Source organism: Lithohypha guttulata (genome assembly GCF_036872675.1).
Source record: "Lithohypha guttulata strain CCFEE 5908 chromosome Unknown scaffold_5, whole genome shotgun sequence".
Lineage (NCBI taxonomy): Eukaryota > Fungi > Ascomycota > Eurotiomycetes > Chaetothyriales > Trichomeriaceae > Lithohypha > Lithohypha guttulata.
Genome location: NW_027042754.1, coordinates 850,840 through 867,263, shown reverse-complemented (window position 1 = coordinate 867,263; position 16,424 = coordinate 850,840). Strand labels below are relative to the sequence as shown.

General features: G+C 48.9%; 5 protein-coding genes across 5 annotated transcripts; 3 read left to right on the top strand and 2 right to left on the bottom strand.

Moving 5' to 3' along the window:
• Positions 1 to 3,591: 3,591 nt before the first annotated feature.
• Positions 3,592 to 4,902, top strand: cyp6 (Peptidyl-prolyl cis-trans isomerase-like 4; the record flags this gene model as incomplete). Its single annotated transcript, XM_064901088.1, has 1 exon — positions 3,592 to 4,902. One exon carries the CDS (start codon positions 3,592 to 3,594, stop codon positions 4,900 to 4,902), a length of 1,311 nt encoding a protein of 436 aa, XP_064752164.1.
• Positions 4,903 to 5,418: 516 nt separating this feature from the next.
• Positions 5,419 to 6,948, top strand: UAP1 (UDP-N-acetylglucosamine pyrophosphorylase; the record flags this gene model as incomplete). Its single annotated transcript, XM_064901087.1, is given in 2 exon segments — positions 5,419 to 5,984; positions 6,000 to 6,948. The coding sequence occupies 2 exon segments, from the start codon at positions 5,419 to 5,421 to the stop codon at positions 6,946 to 6,948; spliced, it is 1,515 nt and encodes a 504-aa protein (XP_064752163.1).
• Positions 6,949 to 9,201: 2,253 nt separating this feature from the next.
• Positions 9,202 to 10,347, bottom strand: LTR64_006758 (uncharacterized protein; the record flags this gene model as incomplete). The annotated part of the gene is made up of 2 exons (XM_064901086.1): positions 9,202 to 9,575; positions 9,672 to 10,347. 2 exons carry the CDS (start codon positions 10,345 to 10,347, stop codon positions 9,202 to 9,204), a joined length of 1,050 nt encoding a protein of 349 aa, XP_064752162.1.
• A 702-nt stretch (positions 10,348 to 11,049) lies between these two features.
• Positions 11,050 to 12,318, top strand: LTR64_006757 (uncharacterized protein; the record flags this gene model as incomplete). Its single annotated transcript, XM_064901085.1, has 2 exons — positions 11,050 to 11,593; positions 11,621 to 12,318. The coding sequence occupies 2 exons, from the start codon at positions 11,050 to 11,052 to the stop codon at positions 12,316 to 12,318; spliced, it is 1,242 nt and encodes a 413-aa protein (XP_064752161.1).
• A 159-nt stretch (positions 12,319 to 12,477) lies between these two features.
• Positions 12,478 to 14,435, bottom strand: LTR64_006756 (uncharacterized protein; the record flags this gene model as incomplete). The annotated part of the gene is made up of 2 exons (XM_064901084.1): positions 12,478 to 12,711; positions 12,969 to 14,435. The coding sequence occupies 2 exons, from the start codon at positions 14,433 to 14,435 to the stop codon at positions 12,478 to 12,480; spliced, it is 1,701 nt and encodes a 566-aa protein (XP_064752160.1).
• Positions 14,436 to 16,424: the final 1,989 nt, after the last annotated feature.

Below are 16,424 nucleotides of genomic sequence, written 5' to 3'. Positions count from 1 at the left end.
TAGAGTGTTCGTCGCGTGCATCCCAGAATAATCCACGCCATTAGACCAGGTCGAATACGGAAATGGTGTTGATTGGATATAAGTATTTGCTTGCTGGACTGCTGGGATACTACGGCCTCTTGAGTACGGATGATAGTGCTGGCTGTGCCAGCTGCGACCAGTGCTTATTGTGGGATGACAGTCCAGCAGTGACGAGCGTACCTGACATGTTAGTATCAGGCGATGAGCAAGATGATATGACTAACCCTCAGAAACTGACAACCATCCCATCCCGCACCTTTGCAATTATCGCAGCTGGTGCCGTCGCCCTGGTCGCCACTGCATTTTATCTTACGCTTTCGACATCTATCACACTATATCAATATCAGCTGTCTTGGTCAAATTCCTGAGAGACAACAAAACTAACGGCCACGGGCACACGTTTGCGATGTGATACAGACGCTTTTGCTTCAAGATCAAGCTCCGGGGTGTCCCTCTTGCTGGAGTACTGTGAAGAATAAGTGTCTGGAATGAGTTGCTCATGAAGCATTGGAAGCATTGCTTGGCCTGATCGACGATAGAGCGCATCGTATGGCCGGCCTGCTGTAAGCTGAATATTTCACTTAGCATTCGAACCACTTGTCAAGCGGAGGACATACCATATTCGATATTCGAGACGAACGGGAGGTCGAGAAGGAGCTGATGATGACCAATGACGGATTGTACCTGGTCAGGTCTCGGAATATATTCAGTGACTATCACTTAATGATTGGGATGACCTAGGAGCTAGAAGCCGTCTGCAGATCGACTTCGCTGCCAAGTGTACGTCCGGGTCAGGAGCATCAGAAACGGAAGGGAAAAGACAGGGGTATGAGAAGGTATAGTTAAGAACCTGGCCCTGTCAGGAACTCAACACGTTTGCTCACTGGCCCAACCCACATCGTCATGAGCTCGATATGTGTCATGCTGATTAAAGTCCGAGGTGCTCAAATGAACACCGAAATGGTCAAGGCAATGTCAGAGAAGCTGATGGGTGGCGTCACTGAAACTTGGTCGTGAGATTTTGTCTTTGTTGCGCAAAGTAGGCATCCGTGTTGCACATGAACGCTACGACAACCTGATGCTTCTGCATTAGCAACGCCCTGGCAGTCTCAGGTTCTTGCATAAGTCGTCCATCGCTCTTCCCCGTCTGCAGTCGAATACGACCTCGCTCATGGAAGCCCACATGCTCTCCAACTTGTTTTGTGCTGTACTTGACCTCGATAGCTGCCTTCAAAGGTCAATGCAGTTACGCAGTCGAGGGCATGCTGCACACAATTTGTTTCAGGTGGAGAAAAAGTGACATGTCCCAGGCAAAAAGGACAGAGAGAGGGTGGATATGTTTTGATTGCTCTGCCCCAATCGTGTGTGGGTGGAGAAATATTGAGAATACTAATCCCAGGCAAGAATTTGTTTGCTGTCTGCCAGGAAGGCTTGTGGTCGATCTCAAACACAGGACTTGCTGCAGACCATCATGCAGCAAACACCCACACAACGTGGCTAGCTGGTAATTCGACAATCTTGTGCAAAATATCCCGAATCTGGCTCCATTATCAAGCCAGCCAGGAAGAAGATCGAGCAAGCCCTCTTCACTGACGTCGCACGACGTTCTTTGTATGTTGTCGCATCACCCTGATCAATGGTTTCTCAGGCACTCGTTCCTGACATCTGAGTGACGATCTCACGTGGCACCTGACTTTGATCAAACAAGCAGCGGAGGATCTCTTGCATCAGACTTGCTCCTGAAGTTGAATCAGAGCAATTGCACGTGTGGTAACAGGGATAACTAGGTAGAGAATGTACAAAGAGCTGTCATGCCTAGTCCAGATGATGGGCTGCATTCGCTAGAATCTGTTGCGAAGGTCTGTAGCGACGGCCCGCGTTCTGTTACACATGTGGCAGTGGTCTGTTCGTAGCTAGTGACAATTAGTAGCGCCCATTGAAAACTGTATTGACAAATCAACTAACAAGGTGTGCAGCTGTTGTAACACAAAGAATTCGCACCAGGTCAAATGTGATCTAGCACGTCTAGAAATTCTCCCAGACACTTGTGACACACTGCACCATCTCAAAGTGCACCAAATTTCTTCAACATTGCTGTCCTTGGAATCGACTAGAAGGACCAAGCTGATTCGTAGATTTTACGCTGGGCCTCAGTTTCTGCATCTTCGGAGAACAATTTGATTCCATCCCAGATCTGCCGATCTTTCTGTGAGCTTTGAGAGAATCAGCAATTCTGGTGAAAAACGTACGATTCAAACTCCGCAGAAGTCACACTAGCTCAGCACATGAGTACAAAGCACCCATGTCAGTCTGTACGTGGACATGTATCTTCAGGTCGTCTAGCGCTATCGAAGCTCCTCGGGTCAGTCGATGGCTGTGCTCAGTTCGGGGGATTTCAGTGTATCGTGCATCGAGTTGATGTGCAACTATCGTGTTAGACATTCGTTGTGAGACTTTCAGCAATACCATTTTGGAAGCGGTCCTCGACAGGCCCTTGCCCCTGAGAGCCCCAGTTCTGTCACCTGATTCGCTAATCATGCATATTTTCCAGCATGCTTTCACTGTCCCAGTTTCAGGCGGAGGTATGACAAGCTCTTGTACGACCTATGGAAGCTTCGTTGAGGCAGTCTTCACTCGTTATGCAAGTGGGACACCGAAGTTCAACATTAAATCACAGCGAGCAATCCGAACCTGGGTTGCAGCCTCAAGCAGAGACTATATGGCTCCTGGTCCAGATCTTGATCAGTTTGTACATTCATGAGCTGCCCATAAGCTATGATGAAATCACAGCTGGAAGAGAGGTTGAGGGTGTGCTGAACTACTGGGTACAGCCTATATCTGTGGCCAAGTACTATACTTCCTGTAAATAGCTGCATGCACAACGTCAGGCATACCAAGCCTTAGACGAGTCATGTTATCAGGAACGAGGCCTGAAAGAATCCACTATCTTTGGGCTGTCGATGCAGGGCTTTCAATATTAGATGCCACGATATCGAGGCATACTTGTACATTTGCGTATTCCGGTGCGAGTGTAGCCATTGGTCGGTTGTTTTGAGAGCAGAGCCGCAAACATATCAGGAAGTGATTGGAAGTTTCAGTCCAGTAAAGAGGTAGCACGCCGCCTTTTCATATTTCATCTCCTTCAGTAAGGTTAAATGCCGATTGGCAATGCTTAGGACATTCTCAAATCATCTCGTTAGTCTAGAAAAGCCCATATTGAACTCGAAGCGGGTGTTTCGATCCTGTTAGGTGCATCTTGTGTTCTTTTGCAATATGGAGTGGAAGGAGCAAGCCCATAAAAGTACTTGATGCATCTGGAAAGTGTAGCGAAGTCACTACTTGTCGCGGTTTGTCTCCAATGAATGTCGCGCATAGCAATCGAAAGTCATCTAAACGGTACTTATGGCTTTGAATCTCTGATTTCACAGCACATCGCAGTGACCAGCAAAGGGTTGCTCATGCTGAGAGAAGGGCTACTACCTGCGATCGTTATTTCCCGTCGCTGCATAGTCCCCTACCACTCATCAGGAAGTCGGGCACTCTATTGAGGTCTGGAACAGCAGCTTCAAGATGAGCGTGCTTCTAGAGACATCACTAGGAGATTTGACCATAGATCTACTGCTTGACAACGCACCGAAGGCTTGCGAAAACTTCCTTAAGTTATGCAAGGTCAAGTATTACAATTTTTCCCCTGTGCATAGCGTTCAGAAGAACTTTTCCTTTCAAACTGGCGATCCCCTTGGCCCAGACTCACCAGAAAGTGACGGCGGCAGCTCCATATGGGGTGTATTGCAAGGAGGTTCCAAAAGAACTTTCCCAGTCAAAATAGACCCCAAGATCAAACATGTCGAGCGCGGCACTGTCAGTATGGCAACAGTAGCCTCGGACCGAGATCCAGATGAACGACTTGTAGGCAGCCAGTTCCTTATCACACTGAACGATCATATTGACTACCTCGACGGTAAAGCTTTAATCTTTGGCAAAGTAGTTGAAGGCTTCGACACGTTGGAAACGATCAACGAAGCATTTACAGACACCAAAGGGCGACCGCTGAAAGATATCCGCATCAAGCATACAATTGTACTAGATGACCCGTACGATGACCCTCCTGGACTCGTCGAGCCGGAACACAGCCCACCTCCAACCAAGGCACAACTAGCCACGGTCATGATTGCGGACGACGAGGATTTAGATAATCAAATGAATGAGGAAGCATTAGAGAAGCTAAGGCGCGAAAGGGAGGCAAGGGCTCAAGCCTTGACACTGGAAATGGTAGGTGACCTTCCGTTTGCCGAAGTCAAGCCACCCGAGAACGTGCTTTTCGTATGCAAGCTCAATCCTGTAACACATGACGAAGATCTAGAGCTTATATTCTCAAGGTTCGGCAAAATCCTATCTTGCGAAATCATCAGAGACAAACGCACTGGAGACAGCCTGCAGTATGCCTTCGTTGAGTTTGAGAACCAGAAGGATTGCGAACAAGCTTATTTCAAGATGCAAGGCGTGTTGATAGACGACCATCGAATACACGTCGACTTCTCCCAGAGTGTGTCAAAATTATCTGATACATGGCGAAACGCGACCAACGCCAAAAGAAAGACGCAGGGGGGCGGGTTCGGTGGGATTGACAATTTACAGCGCAAGCGTCATTACCGAGGGGAGGAAGAAAGAAGTGCCAACAAAGACTACCGGATGGTGTTCGACAAGGGGGATATCAGACGGTCGGAACAGATATCTAGAGCACGATCTCGGAGTCGTTCTCCAAAGCACGAGGAATATCGCAACAACTACCGTGATCGACCTCAGCACGATGGCCGTCGAAGACAAAACACCCACCATCCCAGTTCGAGAGAAGACAGAAATCGTGACAGACGTCGGTGACGCGAAACAGTGGCTGTAACAATGGGCGTCGTGTGAGGGTAATATTACTTGAAGCAGCAATACAATTTGTGGTTCAAAACAATTTCTTTCTCCTCGACGTACAACTTGAGAGGCTGCTTCGTGCAACCTGATGTACTCATCGATCAGAGACATGATTAGATGCGCTTGACTGGTGCAGTGTGATCGCTATGTTTTCATATTTTAGTTCTATCATACTAGTACTCATTGCGAAACCAATATTCACAGTGCTCGATTTGAAGTACTCGTGCTATACTTTGACACACCGTTGGTTACTGGGACCGCATGCCCATAAACTTAGCCACCCGAAGCTGAACGTCATCGAATCAGAACTGGCGGGGCATGCTTGTGCACTCTTTGTTTGAGTCAGTGCTTACGCTCCCCTGCACGTCAGTTACAGATCCAACAACACATCTCCCATGAGGTTGTCCAATGTTTCTTCCCAATTTTCTAGTGTAAGAAACAGCCATCATTTGCTTTTCATTGCCCTCGGTAACAATGGCAGGTCTGGTGAACAACCTGCTCGAGAAGTTGAATCTCTCGGGCAGCCAGCAGGCTCCTGTGCAAGCTCCTAATCAGGACGATGTGACGAAACTCCGTGAGAAGTACCAGAAGGCTGGTCAGGATCATGTCTTCAAGTTCTACGACGAGCTTGACGTGGAAGGCAAGGCGAAGCTTTACGACCAGCTGGAAGGCTTTGACCCAAATCGAATCAATGTGCTTGCCGACAAAGCATTGCACCCCGCGGACGAGGACAACGACAAGACACCTAATATCGAGCCCCTGCCCGTCGAAGCATCTGAATCTTTGCTAGAGGCAGAGCCCACCAAGATCGAAGAGTACTACACATCGGGTCTTGCCCTGATTGCAGAGAACAAAGTCGGGGTCGTTCTTATGGCTGGTGGTCAAGGCACACGGCTAGGTAGTTCAGATCCGAAAGGCTGCTTTGATATTGGCTTGCCCAGCCACAAGTCTCTCTTCCAAATGCAGGGCGAACGCATAGCCAAAGTCCAACAATTGGCTCAGAAACAGTCTGGCAAGGACACCACTCCTACCGTACCCTGGTATGTCATGACCAGTGGCCCTACACGTGCGCCGACAGAAAAGTTCTTCAAAGAACACAACTACTTTGGTCTTTCCCAGGAGAACGTGCTTGTGTTTGAGCAAGGTGTTCTACCTTGCATCTCTAACGAGGGCAAAATCCTGATGGAGAGCAAGGGCAAAGTCGCTGTTGCACCTGATGGAAACGGTGGTATCTACAATGCGATGATCACCTCAGAAGTACGCTCAGACATGCGGAAACGTGGCATCGAGCACATTCATGCTTACTGTGTTGATAATTGCCTGGTCAAGGTTGCGGATCCCGTGTTCCTTGGCTTCGCGGCATCAAAAGATGTGGACATTGCCACCAAAGTTGTACGAAAGCGTGCAGCCAACGAGTCGGTCGGGCTTATTGTGCAAAAAGACGGGAAGCCTGATGTGGTCGAATATTCCGAGATCAGTAAGGAGATGGCGGAAGCTACAGACTCGCAAAATCGGCTGAAGTTCAGGGCTGCCAATATCGTCAACCACTACTACTCGTTCAGATTCTTAGAGACGATCGAGGACTGGATGAATACCCTGCCTCACCATGTGGCGAAGAAAAAGATTCCATACCTCGATACGGAGACTGGCGAAAGCAAAAAGCCGGAGAAGGCAAACGGCATCAAACTCGAGCAATTTGTGTTCGATGTTTTCCCCTTCCTCCCCATGGAGAAATTCGCTTGCCTTGAAGTCGAGCGGAAGAGCGAGTTTTCTCCACTGAAGAATGCTCGAGGCACTGGTGAGGACGACCCAGACACAAGCAAGAAAGACATCATGACTCAGGGTGCAGAGTGGTTGCAAGCTGCAGGTGCCACTGTTGTTAGCCAAGGAGAAAACACTGGAGTTGAGGTATCTCCTCTGGTCAGCTACGGTGGTGAGGGACTGCAGTATCTCAAAGGCCGCAGCATCAGTGCACCTGCCGTCATCGAGAAGAGCAACGACTAGACATCTGATACCATATGCCCATCGTGATAGCTCCTTGACTGGTGCGTTTGTAAGTTTGCTTGGATGGTGCACGGACTCTATACAGGCACGAAAGATAGAGGTAGCATATCATTGCTGTTTTCATAGACTGCAAAGCACGGTATTTATCGTTCCTTCAAATTGTGTAGCTTTGATTTACTGCTACTATTGCGTGCTCTCAGGGGAGCTAGCCTGTGGAGAAATACAAAGTGTGTTAAAGGGTGTGTTTCACTCGCACCAGAACGCTGCAGGCCCCTGACCAATACAAGGTTTCGGTAATTGTCGACTTCGCGCATCACGTGTCGGGCCACGAAAGAGGTCTCGAATTCCCTGCGCAAAAACTGTGTGAAGTCTGTATCCTACTGTATGTACTCGGGAGCAACATTTCGGAAAGAGTAGCGCGAAGGAAGGACGTGAAGGAAGAGGTCGCGAAGGTTGTTCAGGTACTGTGAGCCCCATGAAACCCTTCACCTGGCGCATTTTCCCAGAACCAACTTCTTCTCCCTTTTAGTGACAACTGGCTGACTATTGCTCTTAATTAGGGAGAAGAAGCAGTCGCAGAGTATGTTCTACCTTTCTCACACCTCAGACATGACAGATATCCAACCATTCGATCTTGAGCGACAACATCCATAATGCCTCGACTAACTTCGCACATTGTGGTATGCGCCTCGACATGGCTGACCAGTGTATAGCAGGCCATCCTCCTCGGACACCATGTCTTCTATCGCGCGTCGAGCCTGCTACAAGTGCGGCAACGTCGGTCACTACGCAGAAGTGTGTACTTCCTCCGAAAGGTTGTGCTACAACTGTAAACAACCTGGTCACGAGTCCAACCAGTGCACCCTTCCTAGGACGACTGAAAGTGAGTGAAAACAGGCAAAGAGCAGGAAAGGCGCTGATGTCTTTCAGCAAAGCAATGCTACCACTGTCAAGGTTTAGGTCATGTCCAAGCTGACTGCCCGACCTTGCGCATTAATGGTGCGCAAGGTGGACGCTGCTACAGCTGTGGCCAGGTCGGTCATTTGGCTCGCAATTGCCCAACGCCAGGTATGAACGCGGGCGCGGGCGCAGGCACTCCTGCTCCTGCCCCTGCCCCAAGAGGCCGTGGTGGCTTCAGGGGTGGGTATTATGGTGTACAGAACAACCGAGCCGCTACCTGCTACAAATGTGGTGGTCCAAACCATTATGCTCGTGATTGTCAGGCGCAAGCTATGAAATGTTATGCTTGTGGCAAGCTGGTAAATCACTTCATGAGTTATTATTCGACCTATCTAACATGCGCAGGGCCATATCTCTCGTGATTGTACTGCACCTAACGGAGGGTCAGTGAACGCTGCAGGTTCAAAGACCTGCTACAAGTGCGGTCAACCCGGCCATATCTCTAGGGATTGCACCGCCGCCACCGTTGATGCGCCAGGTAAGCATGCTTCTCTTCGAACATTGAAGTTGGAGACTGACTTTCAATAGCTACTACTACACCTTCGGCTGTTCCAGGCGACGTCAATGGTGCAGCAGTCGTCGCTACACCATCTGCGGCATGAGCAGGTTTGTAACGCTGACCACAAGCCGCGACCTCATATGTCTTCCTTCACGACTCGAGTGTACGCGCTACAACTAGCCGTCGAACCTATTCTTCTGACGTGCTACTTTAACGTCAATATCGTTGTCAACTTCCATTGTTCATTTTGGAATAATACTGGCGTGGCTGTCCCCCAGCTTTGACGCCCTTGGAATGTCTTCCTTATGTCCTTGACGAACTCAACGCGACCAAACTTTTCACGATTGGCATGATTGGAGTACCCAAAAGTTCTATTCTTTACCACTACGCATTGGTATAAGCCAATAATTCCGAAATTGATATCCCGCTGCTCGAAACTGAGGCTCGAATTCTTCCGTGGCTGCAACCTGAGACGAACAACAGCAGGTATGGCGATCGAAAACGGCGGACCGGAAATATTACAGAAGATCGATGGAGCAAGACGACTTTATGAGAAGGACGAACGTATCTGGCTTTTTTACGAGGACGAGAGTGCAGCTTCAAGATTCGAGACTTGAATGGGCAAGGTGTGTTTATTAGCAAGTATAAAGTCAGACAAGACCTCGAAAGTTGATGAAGCTGTTTACGTGTCGGTGAGGGCTGTCGTAGTATCAATTTTACCAACAATATACTATGGCAGTAGAAGACCTGTGTATTTTATTCCGTTCATGATCGCTCCCAGTTGCGCACAAACGCTAAGCAGGTGGATTCAGGTCCAATCCCTGAACGCTGAGATTGAATTGGTCTAGCCGAGAATAATGACCTGCAGCATCAAAGTCGAGCTTTCCTCTTACACAATCTTCGAAGTCCACTTCAGCGATGATGAGTTCTGAGGAGCTCTCCCAGGTTGGTTCTCGAACGTAGTTGCCTAGGGGCGACACAATGCAACTTCCGCCGCGTGAAACGTATTCATCTGGTTCATCAGCAGACACGGCCGAGCCTCCGTTGACCTGCTCCTCACCTGCACTGAGTGGTAAAGCGATTTCATTGTTCTCTTTTGTTGGCACACTTTTCCTCCTGGTATCCGAACGATTTGATACTGATGCAGAACCATTAACTGCCGCTCTGCCTGTAATCCAGGTAGGTAACTGCGATCTCTTCTGGCACTGATTAGCACTCATTACAAAGCACCTTCCCTCCATTCCAATAGTCCTCATCAACGAACCCCAGCTCTCTCGTGGATCTGCAGTCGGGGCCAGCCAAAGATTCACGTTTTGGGCATACAGACTGTAACGCAGTAATGGCATTAAGTTTTCCCAGCAGATCGCAGCTGCCATAACGACTTTGACACCTTTGATCGTGGCAGTCACAGCTCTCAATGTACCCGCTTTGCCTTGGCTCCATACCAATCTCTCACTCCCAGTCGGCATCAGCTTTCGTCTCTTTCCTATCACACCTCTCTTCGGACATACATATAGAGCGGCGCAGAAGAGGCTACCACCAGCTTTCTCTACAACTCCAGTCACTATAAACACACCAGTATCGCGTGCGACATCTTCCAGGAATTCTCTTGTGCCGTCACCTCGTCGTCCAGTCTCTTGATTGATGGCCAACCTCTTCTGTAACCAGTCGTCTTCAGCTCCTCCTGGTGTGTCTCCAAGATCTACCGCGCTCTTGAAGTATTGCAAGAACTGTTCGCGTCCTTCATCCGATCGACTACCGATAGCTGCGCCAAAGGAGCATGTCCGCGGATAGCCACCCAAGTATGCCTCGGGGAAGAGAAGAATATCAACACCTTTGTCAGCCGCTGTGCGAGCAGTCTGTTGTAATTGATGCAACGTTTCGGTAAGAGTATTCAAGGTGTACGACTGACACACCGCTAATGTAAGTGATTCAGGCATCGTCTAGGTGAGCTTCGACCACTGACACGACTTGTGAAATCGGGCACGAGGCTTTTGTAACATGGTACCTGTCTTCACAGCTCTGGGAGCTTCACGCTCAGTATTTTGGAGAAGCTCGGTGGATGCGCCTCGGCACAAACTGCGGACTTTCGAGCCAACAGCTGTCCAATCGCAATACGGGAACGCGCTATCGACGCGTGGTACTATACAGGCACTCGATTTTCAAGAAGCTGGTATAATCTACAGCATTCTTGAATTATCTATTTGACCATGTTCAGACAGTCGAGACGACGATCCTTGTTCAAAGCACTGGAAATGCTAAACACTATGTGAGTGGCAATTCTGCTACTGCGTTCAAAGAACGTATCCGATTGGTAAAGGTGCTACTGCCGACGTATCGTACCGAGATTGTGAACTTAATCCTTGAACGTGTTCCGAGAGGTTCGCCTTTCCGAGAGACAATAGCCAAATTGGAAGGAAGAGAGGAATTTAGTAGAAGTTGAGGACAAATGATAATTAGTCCAGGTAATGGCAACAGTCTTCACTTGATACGGCTGATACTCTCTTGGCCTCATTATCGATCACGACAACAAGGTGGTTAAGACGTGGGAAAGCTATTGGGAGTATCGCCTGCTCAAGAAAGAAAAAAACAACGCCGAGCCTCAGACACCTGCGAACATATACTTGCAGCCCCTCTACAAGATGGCGAGCTTCGATTTCGTTGTGGGCACATTCGCAACGCCATACTTATTTACCTTACGGTTCACACCTGCTTCAAGCACTTCAAATGAAAGTTCCTTGAAGATATTGAAGCAGCATGAAGGGCTTGGCTCACATTCGTGGTTGCATCTCAGTTCACCTGGCACAACAGGCACCCAGAACCTTTATGCAACAGCTTGGACTGAACCGTCTTCACTAGCAGCATATGCAGTCCATACTCCTACCGACATAAAGTTGCTGAATACAGTCGCAACCAAATCAAGATCGGGCTATGTATGTGCGTCGGGAACTCATGCGTACTCCGCTGGTGGTGCCACAGGAGAGGTATTCGCGCTCGATTTCAAAAGTGGTGCATTTACATCTTCGTCTGAGAGCACTGAGCACAGTAACGACACCAGCAGTACAGACATCCAGCCAGTTCAGTTATTGGACTTTGTCGATACATCTGGTCAACGAGATAACGGCTCAACCATGGACTTTGGCGGTCTCCGGCACGGAGCCCATAGCGCTGACCTCTCGCCAGATGGTAAGTTGCTTTACATTGCTGACATAGGTCGTAACTGCATATGGACATATTCGATTGGTGCCAGCAAAGAGCACATGAAATTGGCAGAGAAGAAGATATCGCCGAGGAAACATGACGGGCCCAGACACGTCTGGCCGCATCCGAATGGCAAATTCGTGTATTGCTTGCAGGAGCACTCCTCAGTTGCTGACGTTTTCGAAGTGGTCAAATCTTGCAATGGATCCGTCAGGCTGGTGCATAAGCAAGGGGTCCGAATTATACCCCAAGGACTACCAGTTAACGAGTTCTGGGCCGATGAGGTACGGACGTCGTTATCTAATGGTGAGAATCCGAAGTACTTGTACGCTAGCACAAGAGGTCTCAAGGAGGGGAGGAAAGGCTTCATGGCTGTATACAAGTTGACACCAGAGGGGCTGATCGATGGAGCTGACATAGTGCCTGAGGATCACGATACAGCAATAGAGTGGCGAGACGATGATCAAGGTGGTCTGCTCTGCATGTATGAGACTGCCACGTCTGGTGGATGGGCAAATGCTGTTCAGCCTGGCCCAACGATTGGTGATGTCGAATACATTGCAATGACTGATAGCGAGGTTGGCTACGTATTTGTCCTCGCCTGGGATGGCACAGAGATCAGGGAGGTAGCACGGACGAACTTGAACGAGGGTACAGACACATCGAAGGGCAAGCATGGTGCTGCGACTGCTGTTTGGCTCTCGACGTGAGATAGGCCGTGTCTTGAAGTTGCCACTGCAGTATGGTTTACACTGGTGTACGCCATGTGTAGCGCATTTATTAGGCCTCTAGTACTTTACCTTCTTGTCCAAGATTCGTCTGCTTCTCGTGCGTCCCGTATTGACTTGCAGGTATCCCTCTGTAAACCTTTACATTGAATGAAATGCTTGAGGTTCTTGCAGGGCATCAACAGCGTGCGCCAGGTAGGTGTGGTGATGCTGGCACGCTTTCAAAGACCGGAATGGATTGGAAATGTCGTGAGCAGCTCGGGCATTTTGCCGCATCGTGATCCCAGTCTTCGAGTAAGCGCGGCTACTATCAGCAATGTGGTAATAAAATTGTCCGTTAAGAATCTGCGCCTCTTCTGAATGGGCTAGGTCGCCCTGAAAGATAGGTGACAGATTAGCAAGATCATCTAAATATTGTGAGAACAATACTACAGCACAAGGTCGGAGAACGACAAGGAACGTATAAACATTAACAAATATACACACAGTATCCACAATTGCAAAAATCCTGCAGGCAAGACACGCCAGAATTCCACCAACACCCTGCTGTCTAGAAACGATGAAACCAAAAACAAAATTTTCTATACCAAATCGCTCGCTTAGTTGGTCGTTTAAACAAGCGGCACTCTCACCCACCTCATCTCCTTAATCTTCTCCGTCAAAATCTCATCCTCTTCCCCGTTCCTCATCAAGCTCTTCACAGGCAGTCCCTGACCTTTCATGACAGCCAAAATCGCCCGCAAATTCAATTGCAAAGTCTTTTCAGGCTCAACGGCTTTCATGACGTATTTCGTGAGATTCGGGAACAAGACGCCGAAATCTGATTGGGATAGGTGAGCTGAGTGAGGGACGTGGTAGAGATGTGGTTGGGTTGCGTTTGTGTAGGCTGAGGATGGGATTGATTCTTCGTCTTGTGTGTTTGGTATGAGGGATGTGGATGATGAGGATGCTGGCGATGGTGTTTCGGAGGGAGGATCGGGGTGGGAAGGTGTTGGGGATGGTGTCCTTGAGGATTGTGTGGACGTTGTTTGGGATGTGTTGTGGTGGTGGTCTGCTACGCTTTCTTTTGTTTCTTTGGAGAGTTCAGGTATTGGATTGCTGGGTCTGGTATTGTCTTTGATGACCGGTGCCTGTTTGTCTCGATCCTGCTCCTGTTTCTGTTTCTGCTTGTTGAGTTCTGCGAGTGCGGCTACTGGAGTCCTAGAGAGTAGGGCGCGGGTTCTTTGTAGCAGTTCTGTCCACTTGTAGAACTCTGCAGACATGACTGCTACTGTGTTGGGTATTTCTTTAGAGTTCGACTGTTGCTTCCGATGATAACATGGCATTGGAAGTTCCCAAAGCCATTTGGTCGTTTCGCTGCGTAGTGGCATGGTCCACAGATCGAGTAGAGCAACAGGACTTTCAGCTCGAATCTGGCGTACCAAATCACTGCCTGAGGTGCATTTGTATAAAGGTGTCCAATCCCATGGCTCGCGCGAAGTACGGTCGGACTTGTCTTCAGGAAGATATTGATGGTAGAATACAGATTTCACAAACTGAGTTATCGTCGCAGCGCCGAAGGAATGTCCTGCCCATGTTACCTGTCCAGGTGATAGATTCAGCTTGTCTTTAAACGTGGCTCGCACATCATGCCATTTCTGTTCGGCTTTTTTGTCTGTATGCGTTGCATAGTTTGTGAACGACTTCCCATTATTGAGGGCCGTCACAGCTGCATACGTCAAGTCTAGCTCCCAGAGCCTAGTACGTAGTTGTGCATTACGCGCATTCAAAACTTCGGTGCTTGGAGCGTGTGAGTGCTTCTGGTAGGGTATAGAAGAGGCATTCTGGCCTTTGTCGTCCCGGATGAACGAGATCGGCGCACTACCATCTCGGTGCTCCGGCGCAACGCATATAACACCACAGCTGGCAAGGGCTCCCACTATCGAGCTATAAGTATTGAAATTACCTCCGAGACCATGACTAAAAATGCAGACAGGATATCTTTGTTGTGTGGAGAGTGGCGCTAGATGTGCATCCTTCACAGCCGGCAGCTTAGCATAATTCCAAACAGAAAGAGCATTCGTGGCAAGTAAAGAGGTCCATCCAGAACTACCACCCATGAAACTTGCGTATGCATCATTCCATTCCTTCTGAGGTTCGGGCAGCCAATGTACAGACTGTTTCGACGATGCGTCGTGTGTTGTAGGGTAATAGAGTCGAAACTTGATTGTCGTAATTTGCGGGTTAGGACTCGATGTTGTCGAATCGATCTCAGACACCGGTATTTCAACCTCTGCTGTACCAACTTTACAAGGTCCTGCGTAGGCAGGTAGATGTGGCAGGGGATTTAAGAATGAAAGCATTCTTAGTCTGCTTTGTGAATTGATCAGAAATCTCGTAAGAATGCTCGCCAGGACGCGAAGAACAAGAGGATGTGTCGAGCTACACGTCTAATATCATATGAACATGAAAAACGATGTTGAGGGACATGGGCAATCAAAAACAAATGTGATAAGGAGGCGAGTGAATGTGGAAAGTACTCGCGTGCTTGGAAAACTTTCGGTACGAAAAAATCCTGGTTAGATGACGCTGTGGCACGTGGCACGTGGCGCGGCACGATTTGCACGGGCTGGCCGATCTTCTGCATCATGATTTTCACTGAAACAATTTGGCCTGTTATAATCACAACCTTGGTACTGTCGCCGGCATTGATCAATACCAGAGTCGTCGGAAACGACGCTTCCGATAGGCACAAGCCTCGGTTGGCGCAGGAGTGATGATGATGATTTTCCCTTGCTGCCGCTGTCCTCAATAATGAGGGCGATAGCGATAGCGATAGTGACCATGCCGCAATATCATCGTCTAGACTGGTTGCTGGCATGAGAAAGATTGTAGTGAGCCGGCGATGCGCCGTCGATATTGTCCTCTGAGCCGCGCCTCCCTTCGACCCCTGGAGAAACAATCGCTGACAGCTTGCAATGACTGTGCCTGGAACCATCATGGAAAGGCTATGATGTCTGTTGGGTTGAACTTGTATGATGTCCGGAACGATCGAGTGTCGAGTCCTACATCCTAGGCTTACCACTCCGGCGGAGTGCTTCTCCTGCTGGTGAGTCTTGCTGAGTGAAGCAGCCGCCAATCCATCAATACTCTCAAAGCTTTGTACGTCGTGGAACTACAGCTTTGTCGTGGATACATGTAACGGCGACCTTACCATCGAGTGTCTCGATTTGACCTTTGCAATGTGCCAAACGTTTCCCACCAGCGACTGCCTGGTTCTTGGTCAGTATCGTTGTTTGAACAACAGCAAGATAGGTGGCGCATGTGAGGCCAAAAACGGATCCAACAAGAAAAGGTTGCTCCGACAGGATGACAATGGGACAGTGAAGAAGACGTACCTCGCAGACTATACGGACCTTTGTGCCAACTGGGACTGGCCTGTAAAGATTAGTATAACCATGTTTTGGGGCTAACTTTACTGACCTTAAGAAGGTCATAAGAATTGTGCGTGAGACTGTGCCCTGGTCCATAAAACCCTCCTTCGCAACGGTAAGAAAGGTCGAAGAGGACAAATTATCCAGGATGGTAGTAGCACAACCGCCATGTAAATTGCCGCCCTTGTTGCACATCTCAGGCCGTACTGTCATCTCCCATTCGGCACGACCCGATGTTGCTTTTATGAATTGAGCATGACTGATAACATCTGTGTCCCATCCGTGATAATCAGGATCCTTCCAGCTTGTTAGCACAGTGTAAAAGCACAGGATCGACATGATCTACCAAAAAGGTTGACACTCCATGACGCTAGATCCAATCACGCACCTGAGTGATTGAGGCTGCAACAGCCTTGAGCCGGTCTTGTATGGACTGTGATAAATCAGGATTGTGGTATGCGCTGACGTCTTTGGGAGGCATTGTGATCGAGCTCTAGCGAACAGGTACGACACCAACAACCAGGAGGTAAGTACGATGTCGTCGCGCCTTTGCGGATGTGAAGTTGTGTATCGCAAGCTGTACTAGAGATAGATAGTAAGAGAGCAAGAGTTTCATCGTCAACCGAGGTATGGTTGTGGCCTTATCAAAAAGTCCATTGGAAAAAGTGGTGCCTG